The following is a 16,225-nucleotide window of genomic DNA, read 5'->3' as shown; positions in this document are numbered from 1 at the left end:
TTGAAGACAAAAATCGAGACATAAAGAAGGACGTTTCGCAATGATAAAATGATCAATCCATCAAGAAGACATAAACAAACGTAAACATAATGCAGAAACGGACAGAAAGGATTATACACCATGACCAAGGGAGACGCAGGCCAGGAATGCAAGGTCGGTTTGACACCCTTTACAAAATCAATATAATATACCATATTAATCGGATGAAACATAAAAACCACACGAACAGCACATCAACAGATGCAGAAAAAGCAACTGACAAAACCTAGTACCCTTTTGTGATAAAATCACTCAACAAATGAGAAACAGAAGGAAACTTCCTTAACTTGATAAATGGGAAAAAAAAAAAACCCACTGTTAACATTATATTTGGGGTTCCCAGGTGGCTCAGTGGTGAAGAATCCACCTGCCAAGCAGGGCACTTGGGTTCAAGGAAGAGATCCTGGGTCAGGAAGATCCCCTGGAAAAGGAAGAGGGAACCCACTCCAGTATTCTTGTTTGGGAAATTCCGTCGACAGAGGAGCCTGGCAGGCTACAGTCTATGGGGTCGTAAAGAGTTGAACATGACTTAGCAACTAAACAACAACATCATACTTAATAGAAGAAGTATGAAAGCGTTCTCACAAAGAAATCTATGGAGCAGGGAAGCCAGGAAAAAAAAAAATCTATTCTCATCGCTTCTGTTCAGTATTGCACGCAAGATCTAGCCAGAACAATCAAGCAAAGAAAATAGAGGGAATATTCATTGGAAAGGAAAACATAAAACTGCTTCTATTTGTAGATGACATGATCTTATATACAGAAAATCCTAAGGGATTTACTTTTAAAAAATTATTAGAACAAATGAGTTTAGCAAGGATGCAAGATATAAGATCAATTTACAAAGATCAGTTGCATTTCTATACATGAGCAGCAAACACTGCAAAAATGAACAGAATTCCATTTATAATACTATCCAAAAGGACTTCCCCCTGGTGGTACAGTGGATAAGAATCTTTCCTATAAACCAGCTATGAACAAGTGGGAATGTGAAATTGTAAACATGGTAATACTTATACTAACAATCCCCAAAATGAAGTAAGTTAAATTTAACAAAATATGTAAAAGATCCAAATGAGGAAAACTATTAAAAAAAAATCTGATAAAAGAAATCAAAGCTATTCCACTGTCACAGACGGGAAGAGCTGACACTGTCAGAGCGTCATTTCTCTCCAAATTGACCTATGGATTCAACGTAATAAACCCAATAAAAAATGTAGCAAGTTGTTTTATAGATATCAATTCTAAAGTCTGCATATTGAGGCAAAAGGCCCACAACAGCCAACTCAATATTTAAAGATAAGAACAAAGTCAGAGGACGGAAGGTAACTCATTTCAAGACTTGCTGTAAAGGTGGAGTAATCAAGACAGGGAGATACTGGCAAAAAAACAGACAAACAGGTCAATGGGTCAGCATAGAGAGCCCAGACACAGACTACCATAAAACCCGTCAGATAATGTTTGACAAAGGAGTAAAGGCGATACAATGGAAAAGAGAGAATCTTTCCAACAAACGGTGCTAGAGCCAGCGGACATCCACATGCAAAAAAAACAGAACCTGGATGCAGACCTTACACCCTTCCCAAAAATTAATTCATGCCAGACCACAGGCCTAAACTTGCACTGCAAAAACACAAGATTTCTAGATGACGATGCAGGAGAAAGTCCAGATGGCCTCTGGTATGGCAGTAAATTTTTAGAGGCAAAACCAAAGGCACAATCCATTAAAAAAAAAGAGAGAGAACTGATAAGCTGGACTTCAGTAAAATTAAAATTTTCTGCTTTGTGAAAAGCACTGTCAAGAGAATGAAAAGATGAGACCTAGTGAGAAAATATTTGCAAAAGACACATATGACTGTTATCTGAAATACGAAAGGAACCCTTAAAGCTCAGTGCTAAGATTTAAATTAAATAACCCAATTTAAGAACGGACAAAAACCTTAACAGACCCTTCACCAAAGAAAATATGCAGATAGCAAGTAATAAGCATGTGAAAAGATGCTCCACAGCATATCATTAAGAAAAATGCAAATTAAAACAATGAGAATGTCCAGAATCCAAAACACTAACACCAAACGCTGGTGAGGGTGCTGAGCCACAGGAACTCGAGTTCACTGCTGGCGGGATTGCAAATTGGTACAGTTAACTTCGAAAGACAGTCTGGCAGTTTCTTAAAAAACTAAGCGCGATCTTAACATATGCATATAATCTAGTGATCACACTCCTTGGTATTTACCCAAAGGAGCTGAAAACATGTCCAGACAAAAGCTTGCACACAGAAGTCTAGAGAAGCTTCAGTGACAGCTGCCAGAACTAGGGTGCCACCCAGGTGTCCTTCGAAGCCCTTGAGCAGGTGAACGAAGAAACCAACTGTGGTCCGTCCTGACAGTGGAATGTTTCTCAGCATAGAAAGCACTGGGCCATCCAGCCCTGAACAGACGTGGTCCCGGGAGGCGGTGCAGGCCACTGGGAATGCGCTCTGGGGTGCGTGAAGTCAGGGCAGCTGAGAGAGGCCAGGGGGTCGGGGTAGCAGGATAGCAGGCAGGGCCCATTTCCCATGGCCCAGCCCCTGCCAGGAGGGCCCAATGTGTACCACCAAGGCTCAGAAAAGGGCAAGGGGAGCTGACACCCCAAACACATGTAGAGCCATCTTGGTTTCAAACACCAACCCCTGGTGAAGGTCCCAAGGTGTCTGTCCCAAGAAGACAGAGATACAACTGGAGACGCAGAAAGAGGAGGGATGTGGGGCCAGGACACGGCTGGGCCTCCTGCCCAAGTGTTGGTACCCGCTGCCTCTGTGTGCCCAGCCGGGCAGCGGGACGGTAAGCCGGCACCTGGCCACCCCCACTAATGACCTCCGCTGGGTTGCAACCCTAAGCCCACAAAATCTGCCCTGTGTGGGCCAACTCATCTCACTGAATAAACCGCCTACTGCCCTAAGTGTCAAGAGCCTCCCCTTCTTCCAGGCCTTTGTGCAGCCTGTTCCTTCCACGTGCACCTCGATTTCACCTACATCGCCTTAGCCAGCTCCCATTTTTCTCTCCTGGCTCAGCCTGGGTGTCGCCAACCTGCAGTGGTCTCCCTTACCCCTGGGCTGAGCCAGGGGCTTCCGGTGGGCTCCCACAGCCCCCAGCGTGCAGATCTGAGGCCTCTGCAGACCCCAGAGCTGCCTCTGGGTGCCGAGGTCCTGTTTGCTGAGAGCATCACCAATGAAGGTCATGGCACAGCTCTGGAGACCCCTCCCCAGGGAGCGGCGGGCCGGGGGCCCCCCATCACCAGGGCCGTCCGCCCAGGCCTGGCCCGGCCCTGCAGGCAGAGTTCCTGTCCTTCTCTTGAGCCCCTCCTGCAGGCGGGGCAGTGGGACCCACCACCGGGACTCACCCATCAGGCTCTGCCGCTCCTCCTTCTTGCGGGCCTTCTGCTTGGCCTCCAGCTGCACCACAGACAGGGACGGCCCCACAGTGGGGCTGGGCAGGGCACTGGCTGCAAAGCGCGCCAGCAGGCCCAGCCCGCTCTCCTCCAGGCCCGGCGACAGGGCCCGCTCCCGGGCGCCCAGCCTACAGCCGCCCGCAGCCTCGTCCTCCTCCAGCTCATCGTCCTCGTCCTCCTCCTCGGAGCTCTCATCTGGCGTGCAGAAAACAGGGAACGAGTCAGAGCCTCGGCCAGGGCCGGCGCCGCCCCCCCGCGCCGCCGCAGCGCCAGCGAGGGGGCCGCGGCTCCAGCCCACGCGCCTCCCGCCCCCCCGCCGCCCCCAGCCTTCAAAGCCAGCCCAAGACCTGGGCGTCCTGGGCAGCCCAGAGGTGGGCGGCGGCTTTGGGAGTTGAGTGTTCCTGCAGGGGAGCACCAACATGCACCTGTGCTGTGGGGGGCGGGGACGGACACACGGACGAGGACTGGAGACAGCGCTCTCCACGGTCTCACGCGCACACACGCAACCCAACACACACGTGAAAGCTGGGGGAGGAGGTGGGAGGAGGAGGAGGAGGAGGGAGGCGAGGGCGGGCAGGGGGCAGGAGGGCGGGAGGACCCCGAGGGCTCAGGCCGGGCACTGGCCCCAGGGTGTGTGGGGGCGGGCAGGGGGCGGTCTTGCCCGCAGGAGGCCTGGGGGTCAGCTGGCAGTAGGAGAAGGTGGAGTTCGGTCTCATCTCCAAGTGGGTAGGGGGCTCCCATGACGGCAACCCTCAACGGGCTCTGGGGTCCACAGCTGAGGCCCAGCACCCTGGGGAAGCCTGAGGCAAATCCACAGTCCTCTGTTTCCTTATCTGTGAGAATCTCAGCTCAGCTCAGCCAAGGGGGCCACAGCCCTGCTACACCTCCGGGGCCGGGAAGCGGGAAGGGAGCCGCAGGGCCGGTCGGCCCACTCTGCTCCACACAGTCAGGTGCTCAGGCGGCAGAGCAGGACTGGAACCCGGGGCTGGCAGCTCACCGCCCACGGCCTAGTGGGAAAGTCAGGGAGCCCCAGCCCACCTCGCTGGGTGGTGAGACAGAAAGGTGCCTCTCCCCAAGAACTGGCCCAGCTCGGACCATCAGCACAAAGGCGGGGCGGGCAGTGCAGCTGGAGGCCGAACCAGGGAAGGTGACCTTCCGTGCACATGAATTAAGTCCTCCGCCAGAAAGAGAGACGGCCTGGAGGTGCAGGCCAGCTTCCCCGCCTTTCTGGGGAGACAGCTCAGCTGACCCCACCAGGGCGGTGGGTGGGAGGGCACCCGGCCTGTCTGCCCGTGAGGTGCTGTGGCCAAGGAGGTGCCCGTCCGCCCGGGGCGCTGAGAGCCTGGAGGGGACTCACCAACAAGAAGAGGAAGGAGGACTATGAGCTACTGCCTCTCTGCACTGTCTGGGGGCCGGGAGTCACGGTCCAGGGGCGGGTGAGCCCTAGATGGTGGCCAACTCCACATTCTCCTGCCAACGCCCCCAAGCCGCCTGCTTGCTGTGCTGCAGCGAGCGGCCCAAAGAGGTGGCCTCAGGGGTGCCAGGGAGGACGGGGGGTGCGGTGGGGGGGGTCTGGTCTGCCTGTCCCAGCCGAGGGAGCCCTCGGTGAGGGAGGCGGACGAGAGCTTGAGGGAGGCCCGGAAGGGGCTGAGAAAGGAAGGAGGCAGAGAGAGAGGAGGGCTGTTAGGAGGGGTGAGCGGACGGAGACCCGGCTCCCTGAGCGATGGGGGCAGCGGGATGGAGGCTGGCGGGGCGGGCAGGCGGCAGGCAGGCAGTGCACACTTGCGATCCATTCACATTGCGGACGTCACATGGTTCTGTCTCCGCCCAGTGGGCCACAGCGGCAAAGCAGGCTAAGTGTAGGCAGACTTTTGGCAGCGCCTGGGTCCCCCGCTTCGGGCAGGCCCCCCTCCACCTTGGGGCTTGGCCAATCTGAGCAGGGTGGCGGGCAGGGGGCTGGCTGGGCGGGGGGGAGGGGCGTGGGGTGGGACGTGGGGCTGCTCAGGTGTGGAGACTCCGGCTCTCTCCCCCACCCAGGGTTCTCGCGCTGGCTCTGGGTTTCTGGATGTCTGGAATGTCTGCATTGGATCCCAGAAAGCCAGGAGTGGCCTGAACCCGGCACTGCGAGATGGAAGAATGTTTGGAAAGCAAAAAGCCAGAAGAAAGGGCATGTCTCCCACAAAAGAAATGCCGCCTGGGTCACTCTGGTCTCCCGAGACCCTTTCCCACCTCGTGCTTCCGCGAGCCTGCGGGCCCGCCCTGGCTCCCTCCCAGGGGGGCCAGCCTGCTCAGGCCAGAGCCCAAGGGGGTAGGGGAAGCTGAGAGAGGGAAGGTGTCTCGGGACCAAGGAGCCTTTCTGGAGTTATCCACACCTGAGGCGACAGAGCTTGCCCAGGGCAGGGGGAGGAAAAAGTCCCAACAAAGAAATCTGAGGAAATGCAGAAAAACCTTTTTTTTTCCCCAGGGGGAAAAAAAACAAAAACCACCTGTTGGCTCAATTATGTGGGGGTTGGCTCTTGTCACTTGGTTTTTCAAAACCCGATCCGTAAATGCCAAAGTGATCCGCTGCTGCCATAGCCGGTGGGGGCAAACCCCGAGGGGTGGGGGGTGCAGAGGGGACACAGAGAAAGGGGTTGTGCCTACCTACGGAGCAACGAGCCCGGCTCGCACCCAAGCTCAGTGACCCGCTGCGCGTCTGCCCTACTCCCAGCCTTCGCTGTGCGTCCAGAGTGCAGCGTGAGAGCAAATGCAAGAGACCGAAACAGACATTCAAAGCGTCATGGGGAGGGGTCAAGGGTGAAGGTATGGCCAAGCCGCTGGGGGGAGAAAGCAGACACACCAGAGAAGCCAAGCCAGTTAGGTGCTTTAGTACCAGGCGTCAGGAAGGCCCTATTACCCAAATATCCCTTTGGAGACCTGACCAGCGGTCTGGGTGCAGCGGAGACCCGCCTGCCCCCTGCACAGGCTCTGTCTGATGCTGGGTCTGGTTCTGGTGGGTGGGCCCCTGGCTACCAGATCTGGGGTGCTGCCTGCTTCTCTGTGGGCTCTGGGCTAGGGCGGGAGAGCTCCAAACCTTGGAAGCTGGAACTCTGGCCTCTGAAGGGGAGGAGGCGTGGGGACCCAGCCCCGGGGAGGCGAGAGGGGAATGAGGAACCAGCCAGACGTGTCCACAGAGGCCTCACAAGACGAGGCCGGCGGGAGACCTACGGCCAGGCTCCATTCTCTCCTGATCATCCAAACGCTTCCCAGTCAGGCTCAGACCCCCAGGGCACTGCAATCCCCGCCCAGCTCTGGGGTCCCTGAAAGGGGTCTGCCCTGAAGCAAACCCTAACCCCCACCTCAGGACATCTGGGAGTGGAGGTTCTGGAAGACTGAGACCAGTCAGTCTACCAGGGAGCTCACAGGGTCGCTGAAACCAACCCTCTCTGCCTAAGTGAGGCCGGGGGGCAGACCAGCCTGGGACTCCTGGGGCTCCTCTGAGCTCTGCCCCTAACAAGGCAATGAAGCCTTGGGACTTCACAACAGAACTCGGGACGCAGAGTGCTCTCGATCCTGCACTGCCTATATGCCCTCCAAAGCAGAAGCACGTGTTAGAAAGTGAGCGTTTGCAAGCATTTTTTAACCACTGTTCCATAAAAAGCTTTAAGAAAACAAAAGACAAACAAGCAGCTTAAAAAAAAAAAAAAGATGAAGCTTGAGGTGAAAGCAGCTGACTTTAAACCTGGGAAATGAAAGGCATGCCGGCAGCTCCCAGGGATATTTGAATAATAGAGAACGCAGACTGCGATGTTCCATCTACCCCCTTCTGGGGTGGGGGTGGGGGGGTGGGGGGGGGGGGGGGGGGGGGGGGGGGGGGGGAGGGGGAACAAATGAGGGAAGCGGCAACCTAATGGTCCAGTCAGGACACAGCAAGAGAGACAAGGCACACGGGTTTAGTTAAAAATGAACTCGGTATGTTTAATAAAGCTTGGTATTACCAAAATCGCGGTACAAACATCAAGTCACACGCCCACACGACAGAATTCCATTTACAAAACGTCCCCTGGGAGGCCTCCGCAGCCACGGCCACGCCAGGAGGACCCACCCAGGCCTGCAGTCCAGCGGGTGGGAAGGCGAGGGTAGGGGGGCGGGCGGGCGGAGGTGGGAGAGGGAAGGAAGACTAAAAACAGTCCATATAAAAGCTCAAAAAGAGCCAGCCAATGGTATTATCACAATGATACAGGTACAAATAAAAACAAAAATAAAAGGACCCAGGCTGATACAGCAGGCTACGCTGCCAAGACCCGGACGGCCACCTGGCCGGGCCATCCCAGCGGCTCCCGGCCGCCCTCCCTGCGCTCGCGCTCCGCTCTCGCTCTCGCACTCACTCGCTCGATAGGAAACATGGAAGGTTATTTTGTGTTTGGAGCTAGTAACCTTGGTCAAATGAGTCCTCCGAGGAATCGCTGAAGGAGGAACGGGGCTCGACCTCTTGAAGCAGCAAACAAAACGGCTGCTTCCTGCCGGCGGCCGGCTTGGGCTTCAGAGTCCGGGCGCCCGCCAGGCCCCTCTTGGTCAGCTTGGGGCCGCCGGCTGGCTTGCTATTCTTCGCCACCATGCCGCACAGGAGGGAAGGTGTCAGTTTGGAGCCGGAGGGGCCCTGGGCAGCCCACTCGTCCTTCAGGAATTCCTCCTCTTCCTCTGAATCCGTATCTGCAGTCAAAGTAGTTTTTAATAAAGATAAGTCACAGAGCCAGGGGAGGGAGGGGGCTAGGGTCTCTTCCACTAGCCTCGGCGCCTTTGAGGACACTCTGCCACGTGCCAGAACCAAGGTCCAAACGCCCACCGGCCATGGAACCGGCAGAGTTCCACCGCCTGGCGCGCTCTTCCCCATCTGGCCTCATCTCTCACCTGGGAGGCCTCTGAGCCGCAGGCCCCACACAACCCATCTTGCATGGTTTGGACCCAGGCCCTGGCTGGGCCGTCGCCGCTGCCAGCACCACCCACCACACGGCCACAGGGCGAGCAGTCTTTCCCGGCCCTGCAGGAGGCGGGAGCCCCACTCTCAGGAAGGTCTCTGCCCTGCGCGGGGAGGTCACTGCCGAGTCCAGTCCGCCCCACAGGACTGCAGCCAGCTCCCTGTGGGGAGGGAAGCAGCCTAAGGAGGGAAGGACTCAGGTAAAGCCCTTCTTTCCCAGAACACCAGCTCGCAGCAGTATCGGGGCAAGCGTGTAAAGACTCACAATCCAGCTTCCTGCTCAGCAGTCAGCACAGTGGCGTCTGACGAATGACACTGCGGCTCCCAGCCCTACCCCGTTTCTTATCAGAGCCGGGTGACCAGCATGCTGGTTCTGGCCTCCCACACGTCTCCAGCCTTGGAGCTGCATGAGGCTTTGGGGAGGGGGCTGTCAAGTGGGCACAGCTCTGGCCCCTTCCAAGCCCTCCCCAGGCAGACTCACACCACTTTGGTCTGTTCTACACACGAGGTTGGTGAGCAAGATTCCATCAGACAGAAAGGCTCTGAAGCCAAAGGCTGTAATCCCTTCACCTCGTCAAATCCGTTCCAAGGATGGGGAGCGTTAACGAACACATCTGCCCTCCCCAAGTCCAAGAGAAGGAGGGAGTGAGACAGACAGAGGGAGTGTGTGTGTATTCTGGGGGGCAGGATTCTCTGGCCGCCTCCTCCAACATCTATGCTTTCCACTCAACACCCAACTGCAGGGTGGTCTGGCAACTCTGGGTGGGACGAGGACACGCCTCTGCCCGTCGCCCAGCCACAGCTCTCCCTCCCGTGCGCTCCATCCTGTCCTTCTTGAAGCCACTTGCCAGGCTGGACAAGTCCATGCGTGACAAGGACCAACTTGGCTTCCCACCAGAACCCACCAAGCAAGCCACCAGATCCCTACAACCCACAGTGAAAGCACAGGAGGGCGACGCTCTCTCTGCCCATCTCCTCCTGGTACAGCATCTCAAAGCTAGGAAACACCTTGACCTCTTCGTGACCCTGCTTGCATGCATTTACCGGAAAGGCAAAAAGACTAATGTGAAAAACAGAAGAGACGCACTCTCTCCACAGCCAGCCACTCTCTCCACTCTCTCTCACATCACAGCCACCAGCTAACTGCAGACAGGCCTTTTGACCACTCTGTGGCAGCATTAACCCACTTCTCTCAACTGAACAGTGCAGTTTTAAACAAGAGAGTAACAGAGATGAGCAATCTGAACACTGCTTTGCATGCCTACACATATCTGCCACAGTGGACTTGGCAGCCTAGAGTCCCCCCTCCCCCCTGCAAAGACCTCAGCTTATCTCTGGACTCTAGCCTGAACCCCACCTCATCCCCCTGTAAGCGGGGGAGAGCAGAGGATCCTTCCACCACCAGCCAGGCCACACCCACTGAAAGGTCAAAGGAAAAGCAATCCCTGCTCTCTCTCTGATATTCCAGAACAAGCAAAGGAAAGCCCTTCCCTTCTCCTTCGGAGTGACAAGTCTCTAGAACTGGTGTGAGGCGGCCAGGGGCCTGGGCAGTGCAGCTCAGCTCACACCCACCTGAATCTGAGGCATTTCGGCCGCCGAGCCCACCCAGGGGACATTAGGCACAAAAGTAGATCCTCGCCCCCACAGCCATGAGCATCAAGGCTGGAGACCCAGGGCAACCAAAACCAGAAACGTTAGAATCCAAAGACACCAGCAGCAGCTTCATCTCGTGCCATATGCCTTCTCCCAGCTATCTACCCACCCAGGGAGCTCACTTAGGGCTCTGGACAGGGCTCGGGGTGGGGGCAGGCCATGGTATCTTAACTCTATAGAGACTTTCTTTCCTTAAGAACACACACCATTTCTTGCCCTTAACAGTCATCACCTCCCCGCCCCCCCCCCCGCCCCCGACCCCACGAACTAGGCATAGGCAGAGCCGATCAAAGGCCCAGTCACAGACGCACGCAGTCACCAAACAGAAAGCTTTCTACCCCAGTCACGGCCTGGGGTCCCCCTCGAAGAAACCCCGCGGACAGATGCCTGGAGGCAAACAGCCCCTCCCCAGCCTTGCTGCGGCGGCCACAGCCCTCGGCACCCACGCATCCTGGCATTACGCGTTTCACCCAGGTACTTACTGAGCACCTACTAGGTGCCAGGCGGCGGGCTCTGGGCCAGCGGACGGGCGTCGGGGATGGGGGTGGGGACAAGGCCGTCCGGGCTCCGGAAACCCACGCTCCCCCAGGTCTCAGACAAGAAGAGCCAAGGCCGCAGGCTCCGCGTAAACTCGGCCCCTCAGCGCCACCAGCGGTTACGTTTCAGGGGCCCAAAAGCAGCATGGGGAGGGCGGCTGCCGCCCAGGCAGCAAATAGGCAGCGCGCATCGCGACGGGCCATCCCGCGCCGCTGAATCTGATGGGCTGGGCCCTGCCTCAGCATCTATCCTCAGAAACAAACCCGGTAACCATGTGAAGGGCCGTCGCAAAGACAACAGGAGAGGCCGCCCTGGTGTGCGCTCCACAGACGCTTTCCCCACTAACACGGACCTCGAGGATTGGCAGCTGCCTGAGGGCGGGAGCGACCCCGCCAGCTCTATGGTTTTCACGAACGTCCGCTCTAGGCTGAGCAACCGCCAACTCTGTAGCACAAGGCCTCCACACCGAAGGCCTTAGCGCCGACCAACAGAAGGCGGGTACAGGGGGGCTGGCGGACTTCCGCTCCCACCCGCCTGCCAATCACGAGTACCCACCAATCACAGGTGGCCGCCCAAAGAACAGTACCCATGCATCTCAACCACCTCCGTTTCCGGCCTGGTACCGGCGCCAAAGCGGAAAAAGAGACCATCACCAGAGACCATCGAGCTTTCGAGGCAGAAAGAGGAGGAAAGGAAGGCAAGGGAGGAAGAACAGCCCTGAGGCGGCGCGGCCCACTACTTACTGTAGGAATAACTGCTCACTTCCGAGGCGAAGGGGGAGTGGGTCGACTTGGGCTGGCCTCTGGCCTTGAAGCCCACCTCCATCTTCCTGGCTTTGGCGGCCCTTTTGTGTTTACCTTCTCGCGAGGCTTTCAGAGACAGGCTGAGGCCTTTGGCCAGCGCCTTCCTGTCCTTGCCCAGCAGGCTGTCGTAGGGCGTCAAGTACCTGCCACAGCCCCCGCTCGCTTTTGATTTCCCCCCAGAACCATCGGAGAACTTGAAGGGCGACTTCAACTTGTCCTGCTTTGTGAGGGAGAGGGCTTTGTCTAGCTTGCTTGCCAACTGCTCCTGGTCGCTAGCCATCTTCTTCTTCTTAATCTTTAGCTGGAAAGGGAAGTTGGGAAGTCGTGGGGTTAAGACATTTGACACCCACAGTGGGTCTCCGTGCATGAGCTCAGACGAACCTGGCCTCCTCCTCCCCGCCTCTGTGGCTTTCTGACACGCTGCTAAATTCCTCTTAGCCTCAGTTCCTCTACTCTGTAAAATGGGGGTGATTACGCACAGGCAGCACTGGGTTGTGCTGAAGATGAACTGGGAAAAGGCACGTGAAACACTTATTAAAGAGCTGTTACTGTGGTTAGTTATCTTCGCCACGGGCTGGCTGTGGTGCTGTGCTTCCTAGGGGGGAGCGCCTACAATAAACAGCGCTGCCAGGGAGCCAAGGGGGAGAAGGTGGCTGGATTAAGGGAGGAGGAATGAACCCAAAGATGGAAAACCAGATCACAGCACAGCTGATCTGCTTATCTCAGCTGCCTAAAGCAGGTGATGAAGATGGCCTCACAGCCTAAACCAGGCCATCCAGCTAAATGGGCTGAAGCTGCCAAGAAAATGCCTTGAGTGTGCCTTGGACGCCTGAAGCAGAAAGAATGATTAGAGATTTCACAGATAAATTCCTGCTTGCGCGTCTCCCATCAGCTGGAGTCATTTGCTGTTGAAACGTGCAGCTTCAATGGCCCTCATTTGAACATTTCATCGCTATTTTCTCTCTAATCAGGTAACATTTCATAAGGAGCGAAAAAGTTGGGATAGTGTCAATTAGACAACAAGAGTGCCCTTCACGGTTCGAGAGTACAAAGGGTGCTGACGTACAGACTACAAACTGGCTCTCTTCCCCTCCCCACGGACCCACTCTCCCCTATGTAGGTCCTTCTCTCTGACGCCTGAATCAGCCATAAGAGCCCCCTCCCACAGGGCTTTTCTGGGAGGGACGAGAAGGTATGTTAGTATTCAGCAATAAGGGCCTTCAAGTGGGTGATTTCAATGCTCTGCAGAAACAGGAAAATTCAAGGCGTTGGCGCTCGCCCCTTTACCTCAGGAGAGTTCCCAGAGGAAATTACAATGGCATCAAGCCCTTGTTTCTTCAAACTCCAGAATGGTGAAGCTGCTCATTAAATAATTATACATGAAACAACTGAGTAATTGCACTATCGGGGTGAGAACTTGCAGTCTCTCCTCTGCGCTTCAGCAGAGGGTCAAGGAGCACACACAGAGGACGGGCTTTCAGCCTCAGCACCACCTGGGGCTGTGTTACTTTGCCAGCCCTCTGACCTCCCCTGGGCCTTCCTTTCCTGCTCTGCCCAATGACCAGGATTGGAGGAGTGGCTCTGGCACTAAGGCAGCCACCCTCAACAAAAGTGTCTGCACCCAGGTTACTATTCCATTTTATCCATAGCGATTCCACAGATAAGTGTATCCCAAAAGCGTCTGCGCAACAGGGCCAGCAGACCTGCAAAGGGGGGGTGTGAGCCCCAGCAGCCCTGCCAGACCCTCTGCCCCAAGCCAACAGCACACCTGAAGGACCAGGCAACCAACCTGACTCATGAAGTCTGACGAGGTTTCGTGCTCGTCCCAAGGCTGGTTCCTCCCCCGGGCTTTCCCCGCTCCGCTGAGGGCGTCGTGGTCCTCCTCAGGCCCCTTGTGTCTCTTCCTCATCCCCGCTCCCAGCTCGTAGTCATCTGAGGTCAGCAGGGGCTTGCTGCTCAGCCTGCAACCCAGACATGGAAGTGGTCAGCGCCCCGCCAGGCAGCATTCGGGCTGGGGATCCGCCCTTATGGCCCTGAAGGGTGGGCTCTGGATGCTGAAGCAGACCGACGGGTCTGAAGCACTGTGGTGCCAGGACTCTGGGACACTTGTGAAGGAGGCAGAATGAGCGTTTAATGGGGGGGAAAAAAGAGAAGAACTTCTTGAAAGCAGTGTCTCTGCCGGCCCCTTTCTCTCTCATACTCCTCCACGTACACACACACACATCTTGTCATGGTCAGAGACCTCTGTACCCAAGCATGCCAAGAACACGGATCAGAAATGCCACGGACATCCACCAGGATGGGGCAGGGGTTACGATCAAGAGCTGCTGTGAAGGAGGAGCGACTCGCTGTGCTATACCCGAGCAGCACAAGCAATCAGGCCACGGTCCCGGTGGCCAGCTTTATGCTAAAACCTCACAAGTAACAATAAGATACTAACTTTTACCTGGTTCTTACTATGTGTCTCACTCCATGTCTGTGCTTTGTATTTTAACTATAAAACAACACTTGGTTCCACATACTGCTCTTTATAGAGGAAGGCGCTCACCTAGAAGAGCTAACACCAGGCCCAAGGTCGCAAGGCGCACAGACCTGGCACTCGGCAGGAGGCGCACCCACCTCCCGGGTCTGCGCTCCTACCCAGCAGCCCCAGCCTCTGCTCGCTCCTCCAGGAGCAGCTTTCCCCACCCGCCTGTGGCTGGTAACAGGGTATTTCTCTCTGCATCCTCTGGTCAGTCAGGGACATCCAAGCTTAAATGCAAGACGGGGGGCTCTTGGGGCTATCTTCTCCTGAGAAGACCACGGCCTCTCCTACGGCTGTGAAGGTGCCCCATGGCCCCTCTGCTTCCTCACCCAAGCCCTGCTGGCCGCCAGCCCTGCTGGCCACCAGCCCTGCTGGCCCTGGCTGAGGCGTGCTCCGGAGGCCCAGGGAAACCACAGCACCGTTCCTCTATCCACAGCTAACCCAGAGGAAACGCTCTCACTCTGGCCCCAGCGTGCATGGAGGCGGAGGCCCCGGTCACAGGGAGCACCCCGGGCACAATGCGCCAGGAGCCCGGCAGTGACACCGCCCAGCACGGAGGGAAGCAGGCCCTCGCCGCGGACGGGACGCCGGAGCAACAGGAAGACGGGCCTGACTCTGGGGGTGACGCTCGACTTGCTGGCTGGGGTGAGTGTGCCTGTCCGCTCCACGCTCGCCCTCCTGGCCGGCCCAGGGCAGCGCGCTGTGCTGCCCGCGAGCTGCCGATCCCGGCGGGTCACAGCCTGAGGGACGCCAGGTCCCCGGCGCCGACACAGGCCCCGCGTGGGCCCGCGCGCCTCCCCTCCGAGCTCTGTGCCAGTCCCCGACCCACCGAGGGGCCAGCCTTACTTTCCGCTATGGATGCGGCTCTTCCCTCTCTTGCGGGGGGGCGACAGGGCGCTCAGGGCGTGGGTCCGTTTCCGCGGCCTGCCAGGGCCTCTGCGTGCCAAGCTTCTATGGGGTTCCTCGCGCCTGTCCCTTAAAGAGAATCACACGCTGGGCTGTGAACCCGGGGGTGGGGGGGGGCGCATGGAGCGCACACGTCACTCGGGGCCACGCACACCTGGCGGCCTGCACGGCGGACCTCCTGAGCGCGGCGCCTACAGAGCCCGGGCCGCGGGCGGCGGGCACACTCACTCGGAATCACGACGCCGCTGCAGCTTCACCAGCTCGCGCTGCTTTTCCTTGTACTGGCGCTGCACCTCCGCCAGCCGCATCCGGAAGTCCAGCTCCATGGCGTCCATGCTCTCCAGGGAGGACTTCATGGCATACATCTGCGGGGAGTGGCGGGTGAGCACGGGGTCTCGCAGCAGGGATGCCACCCTCACCCTCACCAAGACTCCCTGTGTGCACGCCAGGGACCGGAAAGCCAACCCTGCGGGGCCGTGTCCAGGCCGAGGTGGCCCGCAAGCGCCACTCGGGCAGGGCCGGCATCTGTCATGCACACATCTGCTCTCCCCGAACCCCCAAGCTGCTGCCCACGGGACACACCCTTGACACGTGATTACGTGGTACACAGAGGCCAGGAAGAGGAGACAACTCACTGGGGACCGCCCCGCAAGGTGGTGGCAGAATCTGGGCCTGCAACTGTTTCCCCCAGGCGTGCAGCCTGCCAAGGCCCAGGCTAGGCAGCCTCTCTGGGCGCACCTCGTCCTCCCCCGAGCCTGCTCCCCCAAGCCACACCCGGGACGCCTCACCCGCTCGTCCTTCTTCTGCATCCAGCTGTACTTCTTGTTGGGGTTCAGCTCGCGCGGAAGCCGCAGGTTCTTGAGTGGATCCACGAAGGGGCCGTCCAGCACCTCCTTCAGCACGTGGCTGCTGGCCGCCAGGAGGCTCTCCAGCGAGGGCCGCACGGGCGGGCCCCGCTCTGCGCCTGCGGGAGGAGGCAGGTGAGCCCACGCTCTGGGGGCCGGGCTCACAGGCACCTCGGCGACCTGCCTCAGACCCCCACCTGGGAAGAGGACACGGGCCAGAGTCCCGTCCTTCACAGCACATCCGCTCACAGACGCGCAGGCAATCACCCGAGAACGGCAGAGCCGCACTCTAACAAGGCGACTCTTATCTGTCCTGAAAATCTTCCACAAGGACTATGCGTGGTTTTCACCATCAGAAAAAAAATAACCCCACGATAAGTTCTGTAAATCGCAAAAGTCACATGTGCACGTGACCCAAACCACAGACCAAGCAGAGAAGTGTCCCGAAACACAAGCCTCCTTCCTCCCACCACCGGGGCCCTTCCCCGGAGGATGCCTCTGCCGACACCGCGTGGCAGGTGGTTCCAGAAAC

The 16,225-nt window shown here is 57.5% G+C and overlaps 1 protein-coding gene across 7 annotated transcripts in view; it reads right to left on the bottom strand.

Annotated features, from left to right (window-relative positions):
- The window catches only part of TNRC18 (trinucleotide repeat containing 18), an 81,020-nt gene that overhangs the window by 19,533 nt on the left and 45,262 nt on the right, over nt 1-16,225 (bottom strand). For 6 of the 7 annotated variants that reach the window (XM_060405735.1, XM_060405737.1, XM_027961631.3 and 3 more), the window contains 7 exons: nt 15,637-15,812; nt 15,077-15,213; nt 14,789-14,917; nt 13,208-13,379; nt 11,359-11,719; nt 7,885-8,160; nt 3,421-3,663 (listed from right to left, as the gene is read on the bottom strand). In XM_060405735.1, coding sequence (XP_060261718.1) covers nt 3,421-3,663; nt 7,885-8,160; nt 11,359-11,719; nt 13,208-13,379; nt 14,789-14,917; nt 15,077-15,213; nt 15,637-15,812 — 1,494 coding nt within the window. The remainder of the gene's footprint in view (nt 1-3,420; nt 3,664-7,884; nt 8,161-11,358; nt 11,720-13,207; nt 13,380-14,788; nt 14,918-15,076; nt 15,214-15,636; nt 15,813-16,225) is intronic. The other variant, XM_060405734.1, reaches the window with a different exon arrangement.

This window comes from Ovis aries, chromosome 24, assembly GCF_016772045.2.
Source record: "Ovis aries strain OAR_USU_Benz2616 breed Rambouillet chromosome 24, ARS-UI_Ramb_v3.0, whole genome shotgun sequence".
Lineage (NCBI taxonomy): Eukaryota > Metazoa > Chordata > Mammalia > Artiodactyla > Bovidae > Ovis > Ovis aries.
This window is presented reverse-complemented; position numbering and strand designations above follow the sequence as displayed.